General features: G+C 45.6%; 2 protein-coding genes across 2 annotated transcripts; both read left to right on the top strand.

The window, feature by feature from the left end:
* The first annotated feature begins 753 nt into the window (after window positions 1–753).
* elp1 (elongator acetyltransferase complex subunit 1) lies at window positions 754–15,970 on the top strand. The gene is made up of 37 exons (XM_061251557.1): window positions 754–903; window positions 1,411–1,569; window positions 1,690–1,838; window positions 1,952–2,033; window positions 2,487–2,567; window positions 2,853–2,938; window positions 3,137–3,236; window positions 3,352–3,442; window positions 3,556–3,679; window positions 4,084–4,177; window positions 5,016–5,246; window positions 5,483–5,653; window positions 5,776–5,860; window positions 5,953–6,114; window positions 6,475–6,581; window positions 7,234–7,337; window positions 7,934–7,987; window positions 8,241–8,346; window positions 8,935–9,050; window positions 9,696–9,769; window positions 9,864–9,942; window positions 10,066–10,145; window positions 10,355–10,492; window positions 10,602–10,687; window positions 10,778–10,926; window positions 11,152–11,275; window positions 11,585–11,682; window positions 11,890–12,091; window positions 12,230–12,291; window positions 13,072–13,134; window positions 13,280–13,340; window positions 13,443–13,556; window positions 13,804–13,912; window positions 14,411–14,538; window positions 15,264–15,415; window positions 15,497–15,575; window positions 15,671–15,970. The coding sequence occupies exons 2-37, from the start codon at window positions 1,416–1,418 to the stop codon at window positions 15,736–15,738; spliced, it is 3,963 nt and encodes a 1,320-aa protein (XP_061107541.1). The 5' UTR covers window positions 754–903; window positions 1,411–1,415; the 3' UTR covers window positions 15,739–15,970.
* A 128-nt stretch (window positions 15,971–16,098) lies between these two features.
* LOC133134939 (dnaJ homolog subfamily A member 1-like) lies at window positions 16,099–23,400 on the top strand. Its single transcript, XM_061251558.1, has 9 exons — window positions 16,099–16,880; window positions 17,914–18,064; window positions 19,019–19,202; window positions 19,779–19,883; window positions 19,986–20,213; window positions 20,696–20,810; window positions 21,050–21,165; window positions 21,358–21,458; window positions 22,252–23,400. Exons 2-9 carry the CDS (start codon window positions 17,933–17,935, stop codon window positions 22,474–22,476), a joined length of 1,206 nt encoding a protein of 401 aa, XP_061107542.1. The 5' UTR covers window positions 16,099–16,880; window positions 17,914–17,932; the 3' UTR covers window positions 22,477–23,400.
* Window positions 23,401–23,738: the final 338 nt, after the last annotated feature.

Genomic DNA, 23,738 nt, shown 5'->3' with positions numbered 1-23,738 from the left:
TGGCAGTCTGTAAAACTCCAGAAGCATTGCCCAAAGTGCACTGCGATACATAAAATCACGACCGGGCAGGTGTCATAGCTATCTTTCTGAGAATCAAAGGAAGAAAACAACATTTTTAATGTTTCTTTTTTAGCGTGTCATTTGTTTTGTGTTTTTGTGACGCACCAGAGGTGTCCACCCCACGTAACATTTGCCTAGCCCAGGCATTGAGCGAATTTCGATGAATAGGCATGTGAACATGATAATGGTACTGTATTTCCTCAATAGGGTACCTGATTTGATAAGCCATGCTGTATTGTCTCAAGATATTTGTCCTATGCCTTTATTTATTGAGTAACCCGTATAATAACGCATAGGCTTATACCCACAGTAGAATAAGTTTTATAATTTAGCCGATAACACTTCAACGAAACTTTGGAATGTTTTGTTTTTTAAAAGTTCTAAGCTTGTGTTCAAGAGCTCAGTTGCTTTCAATTACCAGTTGTGATTGTTTCATCAGCATTAGAATGTTCAGTAAATAATATTCTAATCACATATTTGTGATCTTGCAAATGCCATAAAATAAAATATTCACGTTGCGAGTTAACTTTAATGTGATTTACAAAACCAGATTGAAGCCCTTTGTCAAACCACGGTTTAAATGTTTGCATGTCAGAACTTGTCAATTCTAAGCATTCGTGTGGTATAGGCTACCGTCTTAACCTTTTTTTCCCTGGTTAACCTGCAACACTGAAACGTTGCTTGCAGTTCGCCTCCTTGCCAGACGAGGAAGCCATTGCAGAGTTCCACAATCTCTGGGATGTTAGGTTCAAAGTTGAAGAGGTTGACAGCGTGCGTGTTGTTGTAGCTACTGTGCTTCTGAAATCTCTTGCTGCATTTGGGAGAACTGCGTTGCATGTTAAGGTAAAAAAAAAAAAGTGTATTATTTTAGAAAAATCCAATACGTGTAGCGTTCAGTCAGTCGCAGAGTGTCTGGACTTATTTATTATAACTTAGCTGGCTAATGTTACTTAACATGCTGTGTGGCTGACTAATAGCTAACATAGCTACCAATAATGGTTGATTTGTTTTCATATGTGTATCATGTGTAGTTATTTCACTCTAGTTAGCTTGTTATATTTAAATATATTCTTGTCAATGGCACTGACAAGCTGCTAGAAAACTGCTGGCAGCTTCTCATATTAATTGTGTTCTGCTACTTAACGTTAGCTAGCCAAGTTAACTACAGTAATGTCTTCAAACAAGACCGGTATCCTACCTTGCCAGCTAGATTGCATGCTAGTTGGCAAAAACGATAACAGATAAATCCATCTCCAATAGCATGTGTGTTTGCCACGCAAAGCGGGTCATGCCATTATGAAAAAAATGATGTGTATCTTAGCCGTGGTCATGCGCAGTGTGGCTCCATAGGTGCGATGCGGAACCTGAAGCTGCTGAAGTGTGTGCGCTGTGCAGAACTGCAGAGCCCAGGTAGTCCTCAGGTGTTCTCGGTGCGGACCGACACAGGCACCATCCTGGTGGCCTCAGAGTACGGCATCGCAGAACTTGATCCGCGAGCTGGTCAGGTAGGTAGCCTATATTATCAGTTAGTATTGTGATGATCACTGTCGTGTTATCAGGTACCCTAGTAAATGGCGTCTACGAAACGCATATTGATTAATCTGCCCCCCCCCTCCCCGTTATAGGTAGTGAGTGAAGTGCCTCTGACAGCTGAGAACTACCTTCCTGAGGATGGCAGTGGAACTGTTGTCGGCATCCAGGATTTGCCAGACCAGGAGTCCCTGTGCGTGGCCACAGCCAGTGGAGATGTCATCCTATACAATCTTAACACCAGCCAGGTATCCAGAGACATCCCGTTGGAATTTATGTACACTAACAAATAATTTGTTGCCTGAAGTGTTTTGGTTTTTTTTGTATGGAAAATGAAATGCATGTTTTGTGTATCTGTCAGCTGGAGTGTGTTGGCAGTGTGGACAGCGGGCTGACTAGGATGAGCTGGAGTCCTGATCAGGAGCTGGTCACCCTCACCACAGGTCAGCATCAGAAACCAGCAACTGTAGGGTGTCTCGGTGGCGTAGCCTGTAGAGCACTGACCGCATGCTCATTGCGAGCCGCGACGTCGGCGGTTCGAATCCGACCGTCTGACATTTGTCGCATGTCTTCCCCTCTCTCTCGCTCCCATTCTTCCTGTCACTGTATACTGTCCAATAAAACTTAAAAGAGGCCTAAAAATATATCTTAAAAAAAAAAAAAAAAAAGAAACCAGCAACTGCCGCACCATACTTCTCAGCGGAGAGAACGGCCTTTTATTTTTGTGTTGTATATGGACCGTTATTTATTATTTTACTTTTTTTTGCTGTTGAAGGAAATGATGCCTTTCCTAATATGCTTTTTTATAATCTATTTCTGGTAGGTGTCTTTTTTGTGTGCAATAATCAGTTACTGTGGCATTCAGTCAGGCTGACCTCTTCTGCATGGCCCTGTAGGTCAGGAGACCATCATCATGATGACCAAGGACTTCGAACCCATAACCGAGGTTGGGATCCACCAGGATGATTTTGGAGAAGGTACGTCATGTAGACCCAGTTGGGGAAACGTGTAGTGGTAAGCCCCATAGAATCCACCATCAGCACTGCTTTCTGGTGTGACCTGCGCGTTACATTTCCCCAAACAGGTGGATGTGACCCCAGCATTGTATTTGATCATATGACCATTTTTAAAAACACATGGCACAACAAATACATTGTGATTCCTAGGCCTTTCTATGGGTTTTCTATAGTCTATAATGGGTTAAAGAGCGCCCTTCACATGCGTTTCTTTTCCTCTGACTAAATGTTGCGTTTTTTTGTCAGGCAAGTTTATCACTGTAGGCTGGGGGAAGAAGGAGACTCAGTTCCACGGTTCAGAGGGCAAGCAGGCTGCCCAGCGTAAGATAACGGTAAGCCTTCGACTTACAGAAGTCTCCTGAGTCAATAAAAGGGCTGCTTTGCACCTTGATGAACTTGGTAATGGTAAGGCGCTCAGCTTTTCATGGTCTTTATTTCTCTGTGCGTTCTTGCTGTAATGGTCTCCCATATGTGGCTGCGCACAGTGCACCGCTGGAGAGTTACGGTACACCCCTCTCTCTGCTTGACAGGAGATCCAGCCGGCTGTGCCCTGGGACGATCGCAGGCCCAGAATCTCGTGGAGAGGGGATGGGCAGCTGTTCGCCGTGAGTGCTGTGTGTCCACAGACAGGTGTGTTTAGGGACCCTTCAAAAGGACCTCTCTCTAGGAGGAATTTGCAGAAGTGCAGTATTTGTGTCGTGCAATGGTGCTAATAGGAAATGGGCTAAGATTAGTTTTGTTTCAGGGGCCAGGAAGGTGAGAGTGTGGAACCGGGAGTGTGTTCTGCAGTCCACGAGTGAAGCCGTCAACGGTCTGGAGCAGTCACTGGGCTGGAAGTAAGATCTTCTCCTCACATTGTCTGTGTGAGATATGAGTGGATGGCATCAGACTTTAAACTCTTTGAACGGTTGGTGCTCAGAATCTGAACCAGGAAGTGCTTCTTTTTCAGACCTTCGGGAAGCCTGATTGCATCCACGCAGCGGCAGCCCAACAAGCACAGCGTGGTTTTCTTGGAGAGGAACGGCCTACTGCACGGAGAGTTCACCCTGCCTTTTGGCAAGGAGCAGGTCAAGGTAATGCAGTAAATGGTAAATGGTTGGCATTTATATAGCGCCTTTATCCAAAGCGCTGTACAATTGATGCTTCTCATTCACCCATTCATACACACACTCACACACCAACGGCGATCGTCTGCCATGCAAGGCATCAGCTCATCAGGAGCATTTGGGGGTTAAGTGTCTTGCTCTGGGACACTTCGACACACTCAGGGTGGGATCGAACCAGCAATCCTCCAACTGCCAGATGACCGCTCTTACCGCCTGAGCTAATGTCACCCCAGTTCAGAGAGAACTCTAGAGCTATGTGTAGCATTCCCACTATGCATGATGTCACCTGGAGCTATGTGTAGCATTCCCACTATGCATGATGTCATAAGGGACCTGATTGTGATTGGCTGCCTCTCTCTGCTGTGCATCAGGTGAAGGAACTGCTGTGGAACAGTGACTCAACAGTATTAGCTGTGTGGCTGGAAGACATGAGCTCTGGGGAAGATGGACAGCTCAACACATACAGTGAGAGCCCTTACTTTCTGACTGGGATGAGTTTTCAGCAACTCCACTACAGCACACTCCAGTTACAGAAAGGATTTACAGTTAAAAAATATTTAAAAAAAAAACATAGATTTAGATTTTTGTGTAGTGATACAGATAAAGTTTGAGAATACTTTTTGTTGCATTCACTAAGATTGTATAAATATTACAAACATTAATTATGTACACTAAGTGAGCACTTTATTAGGTATTTATTACTTTATTTTATTTTACTATTATATTAGGCTTCTGCTGCTGTAGCATATCCACTTTAGAGGCTTGACGCATCGTGTGTTAAGAGATGCTCTTATGCATACCACTATTGCAATGTGTGGTTATTTGCGTTACTGTCACCTTCCTGTCAGCATTGATCAGTCTCACACTTCTCCACTGACCTCATTAAGGCGTTTTTGCCAGCAGAACTGCTGCTCACTCTGTTTTTTGTTTTTCACACCATTCTCTGCAAACTCTTTTGTGTGTGAAAATCCCAGGAGATCAGGAGTTTCTGTGATATTCAAACCACGCTGTCTGGCACCAACAATCATTCCACAGTCAAGGTCACTTAGATCACATTTCGTCCCCCTTCTAACATTTGGTCTGCAAAACAGCTGAACCTCTTGACCATCACTGCATGCTTTTATGTATTTAGTTTCTGCCACATGATTAGCTGAATAAAAATGTGCATTAACACGCTGGTGCACAGGTCTACCGAATAGGGTGTATTTCAGTAGCAATATTATAATGGTTGTAGAGATTTCAGGCGCTAGGGAGGGTGTCTCAGGACCGCTGTGACCCCCTGCTGGTACCTGTGTGTTGACAGTTCAGTTGTGGACGGTGGGGAACTACCACTGGTACCTGAAGCAGAGCCTGCACTTTGGGAAAACCCCAGAGAGGGCCCCTGCCTGTGTGTCCTGGGACCCGGAGCTGCCCCACCGCCTGCACCTCCTGACCCGCGGCTGGACCAGCCTCACCTACGACTGGGGCTGGAGCACCGAGCGCAGCCTGGGGGACGATGCCCATGACAACGGCAACGTGGCTGTGATTGACGGAGGTCAGAACCAATAGCAGATCAGCAAGTCGTTTTACGATGAATCAAAAACGGGGCGATGAATTTGTTGGTTCACAGTCTGTTTTTTTATGCTATTTATCACTCAGTTCAACTCCTCTACTCTATCGGTGGGCTGATCCATTTTTTAACATGTTGTTTAGTGCGCCAAATCAGCTTAATATGGCAGTTGTTATTATTAATTATTATAGGTGCTGAACTGAGATCTTTATGAATTGCAGACAAGGTTCTGGTCACAACGTTCCGCCAGTGTGTGGTTCCCCCACCGATGTGTGCCTATGAGCTCCAGCTGCCTGCTGCTGTCAATCAGGTGACCTTTCACCCCGAGCCTCAGAGGACCAATGACCTGGCAGTGCTCACAGCAGATGGACGTATCTTTGTTTATGTAAAAGGTAAGTACTGTGGGAACGAAATGCCTGGTGAGAATTATTTTAATGAAATGCATCCTCCCTCAACATTTGTTTTTGTTTCTGTTTGTGTGTGTGTGTGTGTGTGTGTGTGTTCATTTTTGCAGAGAGTGAAAACCAGAGTGACCCTGTAGTTGGACCTGCTGGATTCAGAGTGATTGCACAGACCCCTGAGCTGAAAAAGACCTACAGGTTCAGTGTGTTTGGATTAGGACCACTGTGTGCATTTAGGTTTAATTTAAGAGGGGAAATTCAGTGGTTGAATTTAATATCTTGTGCTGCAGCATTGCGATGGATCAGGAGGAGCCCCTGGCACTGCGCCTGCTCCTCTGGTTGAAGGATGACACCTTCCTGGCAGTGGGGTGTGGAGACCGGCCGGCCCAGTCCCACCTGCTTACACTGGGGCCCTCAGGGGCCCACAGCCCAGAGCACAGGCTGGAGATCAGGTACCTCGTGTTCATAGGGGCCATGCCATGCAAGGACTCTTAACAATGCAGTTCTTCTTTTTGAAAAGCACTGGCAGTAGAGCAGGGCTGTTTGGATCATTGGGATCACTAGGAATTCTTGGATAAAGACGCACTTCTGTGGAATCTATGAAAGGGATTGACACATTTGTAAATATTAACACCGTTCTTATGATCTCGTTATTTGTATCCAGCCATTTTATATTGTTTCCTTTTTCATATATATCTTTTATTCCGTATCTACTGTTCCGGTGAGAGAGAACTGGTGTGCTTTAGTTAGACACTCCACCCAACAACAGCCCGCACACACTGAAGGAAGTCATCCTTGTTTGGCATCCCCAGGTCATGTGTCCAGGTGACAGGTCATGTGATGAGCATGTGCCACAGCTCCAGGACTGGCACGGTGGCTCTGCAGCTGGAGGACGGCCAGATCCGGAGGTTCCTGTGGGGTCAGTGATTCTCTGTGGTGATACAGAGTGAGTGTGAGTGAGTGTGAGTGAGTGTGAGTGAGTGTGAGTGAGTGTGAGTGAGTGTGAGTGAGTGTGAGTGAGTGTGAGTGAGTGTGAGTGAGTGTGAGTGAGTGTGAGTGAGTGTGAGTGAGTGTGAGTGAGTGTGTATGAGTGTGTATGAGTGTGTGTGAGTGTGTGTGAGTGTGTGTGAGTGTGTGTGTGTGAGTGTGTGTGAGTGTGTGTGAGTGTGTGTGTGTGAGTGTGTGTAAGTGTAAGTGTAAGTGTGAGTGTGAGTGTGAGTGTGAGTGTGTGTGTGTGGGTTGTGTGTGCGTGCGTGCGTGCGTGTGTTTGTGTTTGTGTGTGTGTGTGCCTGTGTGTTTGTGTGTGTGTGTGTGTGTGGTGCGTGCGTGTGTTTGTGCGTGGTGTGCGTGCATGCATGTTGTGTGCATGCGTGCGTGCGTGTGTGTGTGCGTGCGTGTGTGTGTTTGTGCATGCGTGCGTGTGTTTGTGCATGCGTGGTGTGTGTGTGTGTTTTTGTGTGTGTGTGTGTGTGTGTGTGTATGTGTGTGTGTGGTGCGTGCGTGCGTGGTGTGTGCGTGTGTTTGTGTGTGTGTTTGTGCGTGCGTAAGACCCGTGTGTGTTGTGTCCGCAGACTCCTCTGAGCCCTCGGTGGTGGAATGGCACAGCTCCAGTGGCAGCCGAGTTCACTTCCCCCTGCCCTGTGTGCAGACTGCCCTGGGCACTGTCACTGGAGAGGTATGCTAATAGACCTGACAGGGAAACGTCAACTCACAATGAACAAAGAACAAAGAGTTATTTATTTAGCTGAAGAGACTATACCAAAACAAACTATCAAGGAGTTCCTTTAGGATGACTCCACCTAATACTTGGGTAACACAAGCTTTTATACATATTTAGTTCTTGTATCCGCTTGTCAACATTTCTCATATAAGGGTAAGAAGAGTTTACATAGACACTCAAGGGCACAAACCGTGCATTCTGCATTGTCATGCTTCGCTCTCTCACCTAAAATAAACATTACTTCAAACTCCAGCAGGGTCAGTTTCCTCTGATAAAAAATTTCTGTTGCTGCCCTTAAGCACATATTAACGCACAGCATAAGCATATGTATATCAACATTTTTCTCCCACAGAGTAATCTCATTTCTACATTAACCAAGTACGGGCATACAGTGTTCAAGCGGCACAGCATGGAAACCATGGAGACATTCTTTATAAATTGAAATTATTTGACTACATGATACGCAACATGAGCTCATGGTCTGTGGCGAAAGTCCTAGATTTATTGTTTTCTTTCTCAAGCCTAACTTTGTGTTTTTTGTGTTTCAACAGGAACATTTATTTGGCCTCACAGACAGATCTCGCTTCTTCGTGGGTGACACTGAGGTATACCTCCCTGGCTTTCAGGATTTTTACCATAACTGTGTTTTCAAGTCCGTTATCATAGCCTAATACTCATTCAAAATAATCAAACACATTTCTCCTGTCTGCCTGTAACAACTCTTATTCAAGACATAATTCAGCCATAGCTCTGTTATGGAGGCTCTGAACAACATTACTTCCGGAATGTTCTGTATCGATGGGGCGGATGCTGATTGGCTGTACTGTGGAAGTTGATTTATGAGACTCTTTCCTGCAGATTGCCTCCAATGTCTCCTCCTTTGTGGTGTTTGATAACTTCCTCCTGCTCACCACTCACTCGCACACCTGCAGGTGCCTCAGTCTGAGCGAGCTCACAGTGAAAGGTAAGGCCATTGTCTGCTGGACTTCTTCAAAGGGTATGGATGGGTGGATAAAACAGGGAAAGTATTTGCTTAAACATATTAGGCACTCATGTATGGGTGAAGGATCAGATACAGAATACAGTTCAGAATAGCTGGTTAAAAGGTTAAACTAATAGCCTGAATGGCTGACTTCAAAGGTAGAGCTAGCTGAATGCCCAGACAGATCAGTGCTAGCTCAATGCCCAGACAGAGTTAGCTCAATGCCCAGACAGTGCTAGCTGAATACCCAGTTAGAGCAGGGTTAGCCCAATGCCCAGAAAGCGTTAGCTCAATGCCCAGACAGTTAGCTCAATGCCCAGACTCAATGCCTAGACAGAGTTCGCTCAATGCCTAGACAGAGTTAGCTCAATGCCTAGACAGAGTTAGCTCAATGCCTAGACAGAGTTAGGTCAATGCCTAGACAGAGTTAGCTGAATGCCAAGACAGAGCTTGCTGAATGCCCAGACAGTGCTAGCTGAATGCCCAGTTAGAGTTTGCTGAATACCCAGTAAGAGCTAGCTGAATGCCCAGACATTGCTGTTGTCCTTAACACTCTGCTCCTCTCCTCAGGACTGCAGGCGGCTCTGGGCACAGACGGTGGGCAGAATGATGAGACGCTGCGGAGGGTAGAGAGGGGCTCCCGCATCATCACCGTCGTCCCCCAGGACACCCGGCTCGTCCTACAGGTCGGCTGTCAATCACGCCGTCTCCTGGTACCAAGCGTCTGATCTCTCTCCCTTGGGCACTGGGATCTGATCTCTCTCCCTTGGGCACTGGGATCTGATCTCTCTACCTTGGGCACACACATCTCTTACAACCACACATGCCATATGGTGTTTCACCTACATGACATTACATTACATTCATGGAATTTGGCGGACGCTCTTATCCAGAGCGACGTACAGTTGATTAGACTAAGCAGGAGACAATCCTCCCCGGGAGCAATGCAGGGTTAAGGGCCTTGCTCAAGGGCCCAACGGCTGTACGGATCTTATTGTGGTTACACCGAGGATCAAACCACCGACCTTGCGGGTCCCAGTCATGTACCTTAACCACTACGCTACTGGCTGCCTCTAAATATGACATTTTCTAAAGCAAACCTAGACCAACGGACCGCGAGACTGACTCATAGTAATATTTCAGCTTGCGCTCATGGCAAGAAGTGAAAAAGGCTAATTTCCACATTTCTTTCTATGCAGATGAGGATAAAGATGAATTAACATAACATTCAATGCATGACCACAGATCATCGAATGGGAGTCATAGAATTGGGATTGTACAAAGCATGGAAGTGGAGAATGGAAGTTTTACTTGTGATTGAATGCCTGTAGATGCCTCGAGGGAATCTGGAGACGATCCACCATCGAGCACTGGTCCTTGCACAGGTCAGGATGTGGCTGGACAGGTGAGCTTTGACAGTGCGTCACATAATTGCATCACAGTACAAAGTTCATATCATTGGCCCGTTTGAATTGAGTGGCATGTTAACTCTTTTGCAGTCTAAGGTTCAAAGATGCCTTTGAGTGCATGAGGAAGCTGAGAATTAACCTCAACTTCATCTATGACCACAATCCCAAGGTTTGTGTCTGTTGATTTACTCCTCTATTTCACTGTGCTTTAACTTCAACATCGTTCCTGAATCCTTTTAATCTTCGGTGTGAGCTAGTGTCCTACAGTAGACTCTGACCTTTTCATTATCAGGCGTTTTTGGAGAGTGTGCAGATCTTCCTCAAGCAGATTGACTCGATCAACCACATCAACTTGTTCCTGACAGAGCTTAAGTAAGGATGCTTCACTTCTTTTCCAAGTAAAGACATCTGTAAAGAAATTATTCTCCTCCCACCAGAGGCAGTGCAAATTTACATGAATTAGGACTCCTTGGGTAGAAAAAAAAAAAAAAATCTATCAATATTATTGTACTTCCTACTAAATTAAGGTATGGTTTGTATGTTTAGGACTACATTATTAAACTTGTTTTTCCCTAATTTAGGGAGGAGGACACTACCAAGACAATGTATCCATGTCCATCGAATAATGGTGCCCAGACTGGCCCAGGGTCTTCTGGGAATAAAGTTGACATTGTATGTGATGCTCTCCGGTCCACGATGGAGACTGAGGACCCTCACAAGTTAGTATCAAACGCTGAGTTTTACCTAATTATTCATAAACCGTGGATTTAAAGCATTGAGAATCCATTTGTTTATGATTTGCGTGTCCCTTTTTTATTTTTTGCCAAGGTACTGTCTGTCCATTTTGACCTCGCATGTGAAGAAGACCACTCCAGAACTAGAGATAGCTCTCCAGAAAGTGCATGAGCTTCGAGGTAAAGGTGGCTGCCTTTCAGAAATCAAAAGCCATGAGAGAAGTTCTGCATTGATAACCAGAGTGTGTAAACTCATCTGTGTGTGTGTAGTGAACCCTCCACGTGCAGAGAACTCTGTGAGTGCAGAAGAGGCCCTGAAGTACCTGCTCTTCCTGGTGAACGTGAATGAGCTGTACGAACACTCACTGGGCACATACGACTTCGACCTCGTCCTCATGGTGGCAGAGAAGTCTCAGAAGGTGGGTTCTGGTTCATTCCAGCCTCAGCACCTTCTCTTCTCCTTCCTTCTGACAGATAGGAGGATGCAGACCTTGCTATATTGAGCAGCTCCTGCTGTAACAGTTATTGTTTACAAAGAGGGTAGTAGGTGTATAAAGTCAAGAAAAGCAGTCTGCAGCACCTGATGTACCGTTATTTTACGGTTCTGGTGGTTTTATAACTTGCTTAATTTCCTGCATCCCAAGGACCCAAAAGAGTATCTGCCATTTCTGAATACCCTGAAGAAGATGGAGTCTAACTACCAACGCTACACCATTGATAAGCACCTAAAGAGATACAAAAAGGCTTTGCATCATCTCAGCAAGTGTGGTGAGGAGTTAATTCATTTCAAATTATGCTCACATTGAAAAGGTGATTGGACAAGAAATGTTTCATTATTTCTGGGGTACGACAGAAAAATGCCGTTCAGAAATCTTTACTGTGACCTAAGAAGACTAATGCAGGGCTCTATATTGACCCCATTTTATGAGCAGTTGCTCCTAATAATTGAGGTGTGCTACCTGGAAAAAAATTCTACTGATCTACTAATCGGTGAGCTCTTAAACTTTTCAACTCAACGTTTGAAAATGTGGCTGGGTCTGTCTCAGACTTGTGTTTGATGTGCTTTAATAAATGTAGGAGAGGAGCACTTCACAGAGTGTTTGAACCTGGTGAAGGACCAGCGGCTATACAGCGAAGCCCTCCGTCTCTACCCGTCAGACAGCCCACAGTACAAGGTAGGACCGATCCAACAGTGCGGTCTCGCCACATTCCAGACCTCCCAGCACTTCTTAATCCTTCATTATTTAGCACGCAAGAGACTGTGGGGGGGAGTGAATTCAGAATGCACTCTGTCCCAGATTTACGGTGCTCTAAAGGCCCTGTAATGCCATTCACTGATGTAATCACCGATGTTGCCATGGTGCTGACCCCTGACCCCTCAGGCCCTGAGCTGTGCGTACGCGGAGCACCTGGTGGAGCAGCAGCAGGCGGAGCAGGCGGGGCTGTTACTATGGCGATGCGGAGAGACACCCCGCGCCCTCCAGGCCTTCGTCAGCTGTAGCAGCTGGCGGCACGCCCTCTGCGTGGCCGCCCAGATCCCCCTGCCCCCCGACCAGCTGGCCCTGCTCGCCCGAGACCTGGCAGGTACGGTACCATGCCAGACACCCCTCCCGCTGAAACCCTGAACCGAACGCCAGGGCAGTCAGCCGTGGCAGATGAGTTTCTTTTCTTAAGCCTTGACCATGAGCTTGCATTTGTACACCCCTCTGTTTATTGTCCCAGGGAAGCTGATGGAGCTCAGGCGATACACAGAAGCGGCCCTGCTGCTGGAGCAGTATGCCAAGGTATCGTCCATTCTAAGTGGAGTGATTACAGTGAATGATCCATTCAACTTACCACCACGTACCAGGCACTGTGAATGACCCTTTAAACTTCCCACCACGTACCAGGCACTGTGAATGACCCATTCAACTTACCACCACGTACCAGGCACTGTGAATGACCCATTCAACTTACCACCACATGCAACACACTGTGAATGACCCATTCAACTTACCACCACATACAACACACTGTGAATGACCCATTCAACTTACCACCACATACAACACACTGTGAATGACCCATTCAACTTACCACCACATACAACACACTGTGAATGACCCATTCAACTTCCCACCACATACAACACACTGTGAATGACCCATTCAACTTCCCACCACATACAACACACTGTGAATGACCCATTCGACTTCCCACCACATACAACACACTGTGAATGACCCATTCAACTTCCCACCACATACAACACACTGTGAATCACCCATTCGACTTCCCACCACATACAACACACTGTGAATGACCCATTCAACTTACCACCACATACAACACACTGTGAATGACCCATTCAACTTCCCACCACATACAACACACTGTGAATGACCCATTCAACTTCCCACCACATACAACACACTGTGAATCACCCATTCGACTTCCCACCACATACAACACACTGTGAATGACCCATTCAACTTCCCATCACCATATAGCAGGCAGGGTCCTTTCCGTTGCTGTACTGGTTAGTGTTTAGGCGGGTGTTCTGAGTGCTGTGTGCTGTGTTGCAGGACTGTGAGGAGGCCATCTCCGCCCTGATCACAGGTGCAGCCTGGGAGGAGACCCTCAGACTGGTGAGTCGAGTTCCTGCTATGCTATATGGACGCGCTCGCTAATACACAGTACCCAAGGATCTTAATCGACACAGCCAATCAGGGTGCACAAGGTGACCATGAGTGTGATGAGCTCATTTGTAGTTCTCTCTTCTTTCATGCACAGATTTACTCATACAACAGACAGGACATCATTGAAACAAACCTGAAGCCTGCCCTCCTGGAAGGTAAAACCCTGCAACATTAGCCACTATGAGCCATGCACACACTCGGGTGACTGAATTATGACCTTTTGCTCTTTTTTTTGTTCTTGCTTTGGTTGCCATCAGCATACAGCAGTCAGTCTGTGTTCCTCGAAGCCCAGAGGACGCTGTTCGTACGTCACAGAACCAGACTGGCTGTAGTCCGGGAGCTGAAGGAAAAGGCCAGACTGGAGCTCTTGGGTGACTGAAGACATATCAAATTTGCAGTGACAGCACTAGAAACACACACATCGTATATGTTGCATAATATGTGTGAACATTGCGCGGAAAAAATAACGGTACAGTTCACTGTATAAAGTGCAATCCATGGGTCGAGACCTGTCCATTTGTCAGATATGACAGTGCTGATTTAGTTTAGGCAATATGGATAGAGCTCAACATGTTAGACAGACGCATGGCTGTAACTCTCCTCCTGCTGTGTGCCCAGACGAGGATGCCCCGGACTGCCCGGACGCCGAGCTCTTCTCCGAGTCCAGCAGTGTGACCGGCACCAACGCCAGCTCCAAATACACCCACAGCAACTCCCGAATATCCTCGTGAGTGGTGCGCCCTTCCCACCGCGTCCAGACCTCGTCCGTCGCTCTCTGCGAGGCTGTTACGGTTTCATTCTCTCCCATAGGCCCAGAAAGTCCCTGGACCAGTGCTACTCGACTCCATGCCCTGCGGGGCCGCAGAGTCTGCAGGAATTTACTTCAGCCGTGCGCTACACCACCCGATTTCACTAATTAGCTTGTTATCTGAACCAAGCAGGTAAAATAATTAGTGAAATCAGGTGGTATACCGCTCGGTTGAAGCAAATCCCTGCAGACACTGCGGCCTGCAGGACCTGGAGTTAAGTAGCGCTGCCCTAGTCTATCAGCTTCAAACACCTGTTTGTGTCTCCCTGTGGATGCATCATGAGGAAATGTTCCTAGAGTGTGTAAATGTGCCCGAGTGTATTGGTGTAGGAGAAGTGGGAGAATGCCACAGATGGCATGAGCCTGGCTGTGCTCCTGCTGAGGGGGCAGGCACTGAAATGGCAGTTCTCTCCGCAGGAGGTCGTCCAAGAACCGCAGAAAGGCGGAGCGGAAGAAGCACAGCCTGAAGGAGGGCAGCCCCCTGGAGGACGTGGCCCTGCTGCACGCCCTGAGCGAGATCATTCACCATGTAGACGGGCTGCAAGGTCTGCACGCGCACACACGCACGCATGCACACTCACTCACACACGCACGCACACGCATGTACTCACACACACGCACACACACACACACACACCTACACACACTCTCACACACACGCGGACACACACACACTCACGCACGCACACACACATACACATGCATACACACACATACGCACGCACACACACTCTCACGCATGCACACACACACACACTCTCACACACACACACACACTCTCACGCACACATACACACATGCATACACACACACGCACGCATGCACACTCACACACACACGCGCACACACACGCATACACACACCCTCTCTCACACACGCACGCATGTATGTATGCAGACACGCACGCATACACACACACACACACACACACACACACACGCACGCACGCACGCATGCACACACACACATTCTCTCACACACACAGACCACGCTTTTTTTACCCGCCAAACAACTTCAGGACAACCCCAGATTAACAGCAGCATTGTGCCAGGAGAAAAGGAAGGCTTTGTTTCGGAACACACACCACCATTGTTGAAACTGGAGGCTCTGAATGGAAAATTTCCTTTGCTTTCCCCCCCCTTTGAAAGTTGCTACCACAGTTAATTTTTAGAGGCATATATCTGTAACCTGGGACATTGTGGTCAATAAATGTTTGTGCGTTGGTAGTGTGGGTCCTGTGTGACCACAGTGTCTGACTCTGCCCCTGCAGAGGAGGTGCACAACCTGCTGAAGGCTCTGGTGCTGTTTGGGTTCGACTCCCAGGCAGGCAAACTGCAGCAGGACTACGGGGAAGCTCTGCGACTTATGGAGACGGCCATCCCAGAGATCTGGCAGGAGGATCGGCTACAAAGCCACGCCCCTGTGAGTCTCCATGCCAAGGTAGCCCAGTGAGAACTAATCTATGCTTAATGTTAACTCTAATCTTTATGATCTCTTCTATAGATCACAGGTCCTAACTCCACAGCCAACAGCATCATGGCGTCATATCAACAGCAGAGACCAGCTACAGCAATACAGCAAGGTATGCACAGCATAAACACTATGTTTGAAAAAGGTAGATCCCAGATGCATGCCCCTATCAGTAATTACTAACACGTTGTCTCTCTTTTTCTCCAGATCCAGAAATCTTCGTTCCACCCAAGATGAAGAGCGCTGTCAAATGGAAGCTTTGTATTCTTAAGTAGATGCGGCTGGTTGAATGGATTTATGATTTTCATTATATTAACAATATTTGTATTTTAAAACTGGCATGTGAATAAAGGTGATATGTTTTGTAACCTACTGTGGCTTATGTCAGCAATGAGGTAAGCCGATGCTGATGGTGTGCAATTGTGTTTTTATTTGTATGTATCCTGTGTATTATCTTGTGCAGCTACAAATCATGACTATACACACACCACTTGTGTACTTCTGCCTTTGCTATATATGAAAGGCTTAAATAAAACGGAAAATGTGGTAAAAAAAAAAGAAGAAAAAAAAAAAAAAAGTAATACAGATAACCGAAAACAGTGGAGTGATGTAGTGATGCCGTTTGCCTGAGGAAGAAGTGTGACCGTCTAAATGCTTTTCCTCTCCTCTGTTATGCGTTTATACACATCTGTGTGGATAATCTATTTGTGTTTCTTTTTTGTTATACATATTTGAGTGGCTGTGTGCTACTACTTAAAGGACTTAAGGTGCACTCCAATGCAGTGTTAATTTCTAGTCTATGATTTCCCATTCCAGCACCATTTTACAATTAATGTAATAAGTACAGAAAACCTGCAAAGTCCTATTGTTTGTTATAAGTCAGGCCACCATAGTTGGACATCACAAATGGATGTGTGGTGTTTCCAGTTATTCAAGCTTTTGAGCACACAGTACCTGAGGGTTGCCAGATGTTGCTCTCAGTCCAATAAATGTTTGAAGATGTAATAGGGTAGATTTTAAAGACTTAATAGTCTTCTTCCTTCTCCAAGTGTCATTCACCATCATCAACATGATAGCTTTAGGATAATTTGTTTGAGCCAAGGGACAATAGTGTGGGTCACTGCTGTAGTTTAAGATAATGTGATTTAATTTTCTTTACTTTGCTCATTACTGCCAGAAAAGTTTTAAAACTAATGAAAACCAACCAAAAATACTAGCAAGGCTACTAGACGGCATAACCTTTGCGTCACACACAAGACCTTCTTATGTCACGGTTGCTAGGGCGGCATCAAGGTAGCTGACAAAGTCTGGAAGGAGAGTTAGTTGCTGGGTAACGAGCGGCACTTAACGGAAAGCAGCTGGAGGAAAGTCTCCGTCATCTGGGACGATAAGAGGAATAGTTTTTGTCTTTAGCCAAGTAAGCAGTCACAATTGTTGTAGTACTGCATCTAAGCAAAGCAGTGATTTCATTTTATTGGATTGCGTTTTTTGTTGAATATCTTGGTACCTTTAGCGGTAACGTTACTTGCTAACTAATGATAACTTGCGAGCTATCTGCCTAGCTCTAACCTCCAAACATTGTAATACAGTGTCTATCTGTCGATACAATTGTTAACAGAGTAACGTTAGCCGGTCGCCTTTTGTTGTTTGTTACTGTTTGCAAGCTGGCCAACCAAACTGTCAACCATGTTGCTCGCTAACACACAGGTCGCTTGACATAACACGGGACCTCGGAAGATTCGCAGGAGCAAACGAGGCACATTTTGTCTTTGTTCCGTAGTCAGACGAATGGAATCCTTATGTATAATTGTTCACAAGCTAAGAGCTAGTTATCTATCTTGAACACGATATGTCGAACATTTTTGTTTTCCGAGTAGTGTTTGCCTTGTTTTAATATATTTTATCGATAGAAATTGAGTTTTTGACTATAGCATGCCGACGACCAAAATGTCAACAAAACCGGATCTGGCCGTGATGGCGCCAGCCTTAGTTCAAACATTAGCGAACGATATTTTAAACACATCAAACCTTTATATATCAATAGCTACAATTCCTGCGTATTACTAACAATTAACTATGGGAGAAACATCACCTTTAAAAAAGAAATGTTTAAGCACGTTTTGTTTTTTTACGTATTTCGTAAAAAGGATCAGGGATCTGCAAATGGATCATGTTTTCTTCATTTTTGCCACCGCAGAGTAACGGTATTTGACATACATTTTGACCCAGGTCTGGGTGCTGGCCTTGATGCTGATAAAAGGAATCGAGTGCACTTGATTAAACTTCTATTTCAACACTTTGCTCACTTTGCTTTGTCAGTGTGAAACCTCTGTTCTTGACAGCTGATTGCCTTCATGATTAGGTTTGAGAGTGCGGGCATGTTTTCATGTGTCTAATGTAGGCCAGTGAACATTTTTATGTTGACATGAAATTAATTAATCTGGTTAAAGGCTGTGTGTGTGAGTTGCAATGGTGAAGGAAACCGGATTTTATGACACGCTTGGTGTGAAGCCCAATGCAACTGCAGAGGAGTTGAAGAAAGCCTACAGGAAGTTAGCACTGAAGTACCACCCTGACAAGAACCCAACAGAAGGAGAAAGGGTGAGAATATCAGAGGGGTCAACAGTTGATCCTTGCTCCTCATTTCAATCTGTTCTCCAATGTGATTGTTTTAAGGGGAAAATCTCAGACACTTAAAATTTGTTCAGCTCAAGGAGGCTAAAGAGTAATTGGTAAAATGGTGGAATGTGTCGTTAGAAACATCAAAGTAAAAAAATGTCACCACATGGGTACAGTTTAATTAGTAAGGACCTGTCAATCAGGGCATCTATTTTCAGGTTTGCTGTTAATTGGTACTTATGCCCCAGTTTGGCAACATACATTTTAAACAGAATTAGATTGCAGTATTCAGCCTTTCAGTTTCAAAAATGTATTCAAAGATCAAATAATGAATTATGATTGATAGAAAACTGCTCATTCTAGCTATTTTTTGATTTATAAACTGATATTTGGGTGTCTGTTTGTCATTTGCTATGTCTGTGCCAATATCTTAAACTGCAAGTAGGAGTATTTAGTTTGGTGGTCCACAACTCACTTCCCAGCCACTTAAGATTAGAGATGCAAGTCTCCCCCTTGCTTTGAATTGGGACTATGGTAGTATTACTGTAAGTAGGCTATAGGCGGTGTCATATTTTGTATGCAACCACTCTGTAGCGTTGTGATGAAAGTAGTTCGGTGTAGTACACCAGCAGTGTCCAAATATGTCCAAACAACAACAGAATATGTGCCATCTCTTTGCTGTGTCATGACTGGTCAGTTGAGTCCATACTTTCTGTGTTTGACTTTTCTCTGTTGACATCAAGTGTGACCAATAATGTATTATTAAATTAAAACTGAAGGAATATGTAGGATTTGGAGAAAGAATGGACAATATGACTGTGCTGGTGTGCATATCTGCACATATGCGTCACACACACACAGGCACACACACACACACACACACACGCACACGTTTGTGTACAAGTAATTACTATCCTTTTCTTCCTGTCTAAACAGTTCAAGCAGATCTCGCAGGCATATGAAGTCCTTTCGGACACTCGGAAGAGAGAGGTCTATGATCGCGGGGGAGAGAAGGCCATTAAAGAGGGTGGGACTGGAGGGGGTGGGGTCTTCACCTCTCCCATGGACATCTTCGACATGTTTTTTGGAGGTGGGGGAAGAATGCAGAGAGAGAGGAAAGGTAAAGAACTTGCTTTATTTTCTCTAGCTTAGGGTGATCTAACACCTTTTTGAACTTTTGAATTTAACAATAATGCCACATTTTAAATGGAGAACTGATGATGAACATTATGACCTGAATATTTATTTGGCCACTTTTATCACACTGCTATTAAACAATGAACAATGAACTAATATCCCACTGGAAGATTACAGATAGCTGCTGTGGCACCGTTCAGCGAGTGGTGTATTAGATTAAAGTTTATGCATGAGGTTAACATTACATTACATTACATTATTGGCATTTGGCGGCAGACGCTCTTATCCAGAGCGACATACAGTTGATTAGACTAAGCAGGAGACAATCCTCCCCTGGAGCAATGCAGGGTTAAGGGCCTTGCTCAAGGGCCCAATGGCTGTGCGGATTTTTTTTTTTATTGTGGCTACACCGGGATTAGAAGCACCGACCTTGCGTGTCCCAGTCAATTACCTTAACCACTACGCTACAGGCCAGGTTAAGCGTTGACTTGTCAGCCGACGGCTCACCTTCTGTCCATCATGCTTGTTCTCCATGGCCACTGATCTGTTGTCCCTCAAGGGAAGAACATGGTCCACACGTTGAGCGTGTCCTTGGAGGAACTTTATAACGGAGGCACCAGGAAGCTCTCCCTCCAGAAGAACATCATCTGTGACCGATGCCAAGGTGAGAGGCCTGGCCTCCGGCAGAGCGTCGTTGGCCGGTGAGAAGACAAAATCGGGGTCACGCTGCACGCTGAGTCCGTGTGTGTGTGTTGCGTCTCTGCAGGGCGTGGGGGCAGGAAGGGGGCAGTGGAAGTGTGCCCCTGCTGCCAGGGTACCGGGGTGCAGGTACAGCTCCACCAGATCATGGGGAACGTGGTGCAGCAGGTGTCCACCCTCTGCATGGCCTGCCACGGCCAGGGGCAGCGCATCAGCTCAAAGGACAAGTGCAAGGGCTGCGGGGCCCGCAAGATCCTGCGCCAGAACAAGACTCTGGAGGTCCACATCGACAGAGGTACAGACTGAGGAACATTCATTATTTATTCATTTCGGTTCATTAGCCCCAAGTGCAGAAACATACCCCTGGTCTGGATTGCTTTATTTAGAATGGTGCAGCTCAGTGCAGAGCTGGAGAATTGTTGTTGATAGAAGGTGCTTTCTAGGCTGAGTGAAACATTCCACAAGTTGTTCCATCATTTTATTTGGTATAGGTGAATGTAAAAAAAAAAAAGGGTGATTTGGAAGTGGGAGCCCTTTGACTATGTTAATATTAATAGACAAGACCTCTGGACTGAAATGCTTAACAGCAGTGTTACAGATGCCAGCTGTAAATCAGGGAACTATTTACTCATCATGTAGGAAATGTAGATATAGAGAATGTCGCACCCGTAAGAAAATACTATATATATATATTTGAACACAGATGGGAATATAAAACTGAGCAACACAATAACTCAACTTATTAACAATAAGTCAACTCATTGTTTGTTTTGGTAGGAATGAAGGACGGACAGAAGATAGTCTTCCATGCAGAGGGTGATCAGGAGCCTGGGCTGGAGCCCGGGGATGTCATTATTGTCCTGGACCAGAAAGCCCACCCCACTTTCACCCGGTGAGGTCTGACTGCCCTCATGACCTGCTGAGACCAGAAAGCAGAGAAGGGAGCTCTAGTTCAGAAGAGCCCATTTGGTCTTAATCGGTGATGTGAAATTCCTCGAGAGACTTTCTACAGTTTTGTGCTAGGTGTTTTCCAATGGATTTGGGTTCCGTATCGGTGAAGAAATCCAATGCATGAATGTCCAGGTGTCCTGTTTATCTAAACTGTAGCCTGTTGCCTGTTGTCTGTTACAGGAAGAGAGAAAATTTGATAATGAGCATGGAGCTACGGTTAGTGGAGGCGCTGTGTGGCTTCCAGAAGCCAGTACAAACTCTCGACAACAGAACTCTCCTCATCACCTCACATCCAGGTACGGAGCCCAATCCTGCATGGTCGCCCACCCACACTTTGTGTTCACTTTTTAGTGGTGCCCTCAAAAATGTGTGTATATTATTAGTGTTCCAAGTTTTGAACTTAAATTTAATTTGTAACTACATTTGAAGGCACCCGAAACACTTAATTTTGTACACTGTCTTAAAAGTAATTTGATTTGCCCTTGCAGGAGAGCTAATAAAGCCTGGCACCAGGAAGTGTGTCCTTAACGAGGGGATGCCCCTCCATCGCAGACCGTTTGAGAAGGGCCGTCTCATCATCGTCTTCACGGTCAGTGCCGCCCTCAGCCTCACTGGTTCACCCATGGATCATGACCACGGGCTGCTAGGCTTGTAATGGCGTTAAGTGTAGCTAAATGAGACTCAAGCCCTTCTTCTGGATCCATAATTCTCTTTGGAGCATTAGTATCACACCAAGCAAAAAAACACATTATTGCTGGCGGACTAAGATCTAATTGAAAGGGATACACACTTTTGTCATTGAATACGTTACATTATGCACAGTCCAACCATTAACTAATCAGAAATGAACAGTCAGCCAAAAAAAGAGAGGCTCTTGGTGAACTCTGGTAAAGGCCTTATGTGCGAGCATACATGGGAGTTATAAAGTGCCTCACCCATGAAGCAGAGTGCTGGGCTGGACAGTAAAAACATAATTCTATAATGTACATTACCTGCTCTAAAGGTGCAACGGTAACCTTTTGTGCCGGAATGCTCAACTATTAGTCAGTGGTGAGACAATTAGTCCACTCCTTAAGAGTTTGAATTTGATGTTTATATTCCGGGGAAAAAGGAGCAACTGTAATTTGGCTACTGCACCATATTTGGACGGGCCTCTCCAAAGTGTAATCACTCAGTCGCAACCTTCACATCCTGAGGACAGTAAGTTTTAATGTTGTTTTAAACATAAAATGGTCAGTGTAGGTTTACCCTGGGTGTTTAGCTCCCTATGCTGGATGGAAGCAAGATGTGACAAACCTGTGGGGTGAACACGCAAACACACACACGCGCACACACACACGTATTGCTCCACGGTGTGTGGCACTAACTTTGTGTAATCCCAGGTGGTGTTTCCCGTGGAGAACTTCCTGCCCCTGGACAAGCTGAAGAAGCTGGAGCACTACCTCCCGGGCAGGGCGGAGGACGAGGACTCGGAGAGCATGGACGACGACCTCTACTTCTACGCCGACCTGGAGGACTGCGAGTTGCCACGCAAAAGACACCACTTCAATGGCACGGAGGACGCAGACTTCCATTCAGGGGGCGCCATTCAGTGCCAAACCTCCTAGCCTAGAGCACCCAGACACGCCAGTCAGGGCTCTGCTCTGAATGAACCCAGCCACTGGAAGAGATTTTTTTTTTTATATATATATTTTTTTAAAACTAATTTTGGAAGCTGCAGATGTGATTTAGAGATGTCACTGTGATGGACAGAGAAGCCTGTTCCCCTTCCCCTTCCGTTGCTGCACGTCCTGGTTTAGACAGAATTGGGAAACGGAATACCGCCCTTTTTTTCGACTGCTGTGACTCCTCCTGTGGGTCAGAGGTGCACTTCCTGTTTGTGGGCCAGACCCCCTCACCCGTGTGGTTACATCATGTGAAAGTTGAGGTGGTTCCGTTTTGGGGTTTGAGGAGTGACAGGCGTTCTACTTCAAGGATTTCAGAATGGCACAGGATAACGGAACGGACAAATGAAGCGCATTTTTGTTTTTAAACCTGAAAGATAATACCAGCATCATACTACACACAGAATCAGTGGAATTACTGAGCAGTGTTAAATGTAGGTTATGATGATCTTGATATGGTACAAATCATTGTTAATTTTGCGGGTCTCCCGCCTGTGTATTTTGTAATTTTGTTGGGTTGTATAAACTTGTAATCAAATCTGAAATGTTAAATGCTGTGCTCCTGTACAAACTAAATGACCTCATATAAAAGGTATCCTACTGGTCGTCACTCATTTCAAATTAATTGTACCCAAGGCAGATGTGCCAAATGCTCATTTTAACCAAGAGGACATGAAAGCTATTGACTTTTGCATGTAAAAGCTATGAAGTTGTCCACCAATTCCGCTATACACACAGAAGCTTTTTTGTTTTATTTTTGGATTTCTCACTCATCCTTTAACCGTGTTGAAAACTTTTGTAATTATGTCAACCCCCCTTATTTTAAACCCATATTTAATATCTTGATATTAAAGACTTTGCCAAAAATTGGCTTGTGTGGTCTATGAGAGTAGTTGTACTGACGTTGTACAGTAATCTGTGCATTTCAATTTTTTTCTAAAATTTTCCCTTTTTCTCCCAATTTGTACCCTATCTAATCCAATTAGTGTTAGCTGGGGATACACCGCTTACGACCCCGTCCCTTCAGCGGCCCAGAGGGAGAACAACGCGCCTTCTTCAAGCAGTCTCGTCTCACAGCCGGCGACCGTAATTCCGAGGCGCACCGGGGTGCAGGCACGCAGCGATCCTTACTAATCCCTGCTGAGTCCCTCCCTCGGAGCAGCGAGCCAATTATGCCACTCCATGAGAGCCGGCCAAACTCAGCT

The sequence above is a fragment of the Conger conger genome, chromosome 8, assembly GCF_963514075.1.
Source record: "Conger conger chromosome 8, fConCon1.1, whole genome shotgun sequence".
Taxonomy (NCBI): domain Eukaryota; kingdom Metazoa; phylum Chordata; class Actinopteri; order Anguilliformes; family Congridae; genus Conger; species Conger conger.
This window is presented reverse-complemented; position numbering and strand designations above follow the sequence as displayed.

Bases quoted from the DNA above. Each gene is read 5' to 3' on its own strand.
- LOC133134939 (XM_061251558.1), top strand. From the start codon at position 17,933: ATGGTGAAGGAAACCGGATTTTATGACACGCTTGGTGTGAAGCCCAAT. The intron at 19,203-19,778 runs GTAAAGAACTTG...TTGTCCCTCAAG, and splicing joins AATGCAGAGAGAGAGGAAAG to GGAAGAACATGGTCCACACG. The intron at 20,214-20,695 runs GTACAGACTGAG...TTGTTTTGGTAG, and splicing joins GGAGGTCCACATCGACAGAG to GAATGAAGGACGGACAGAAG.
- elp1 (XM_061251557.1), top strand. From the start codon at position 1,416: ATGCGGAACCTGAAGCTGCTGAAGTGTGTGCGCTGTGCAGAACTGCAG. The intron at 1,839-1,951 runs GTATCCAGAGAC...TGTATCTGTCAG, and splicing joins ACAATCTTAACACCAGCCAG to CTGGAGTGTGTTGGCAGTGT. The intron at 9,051-9,695 runs GTCGGCTGTCAA...GAATGCCTGTAG, and splicing joins ACACCCGGCTCGTCCTACAG to ATGCCTCGAGGGAATCTGGA.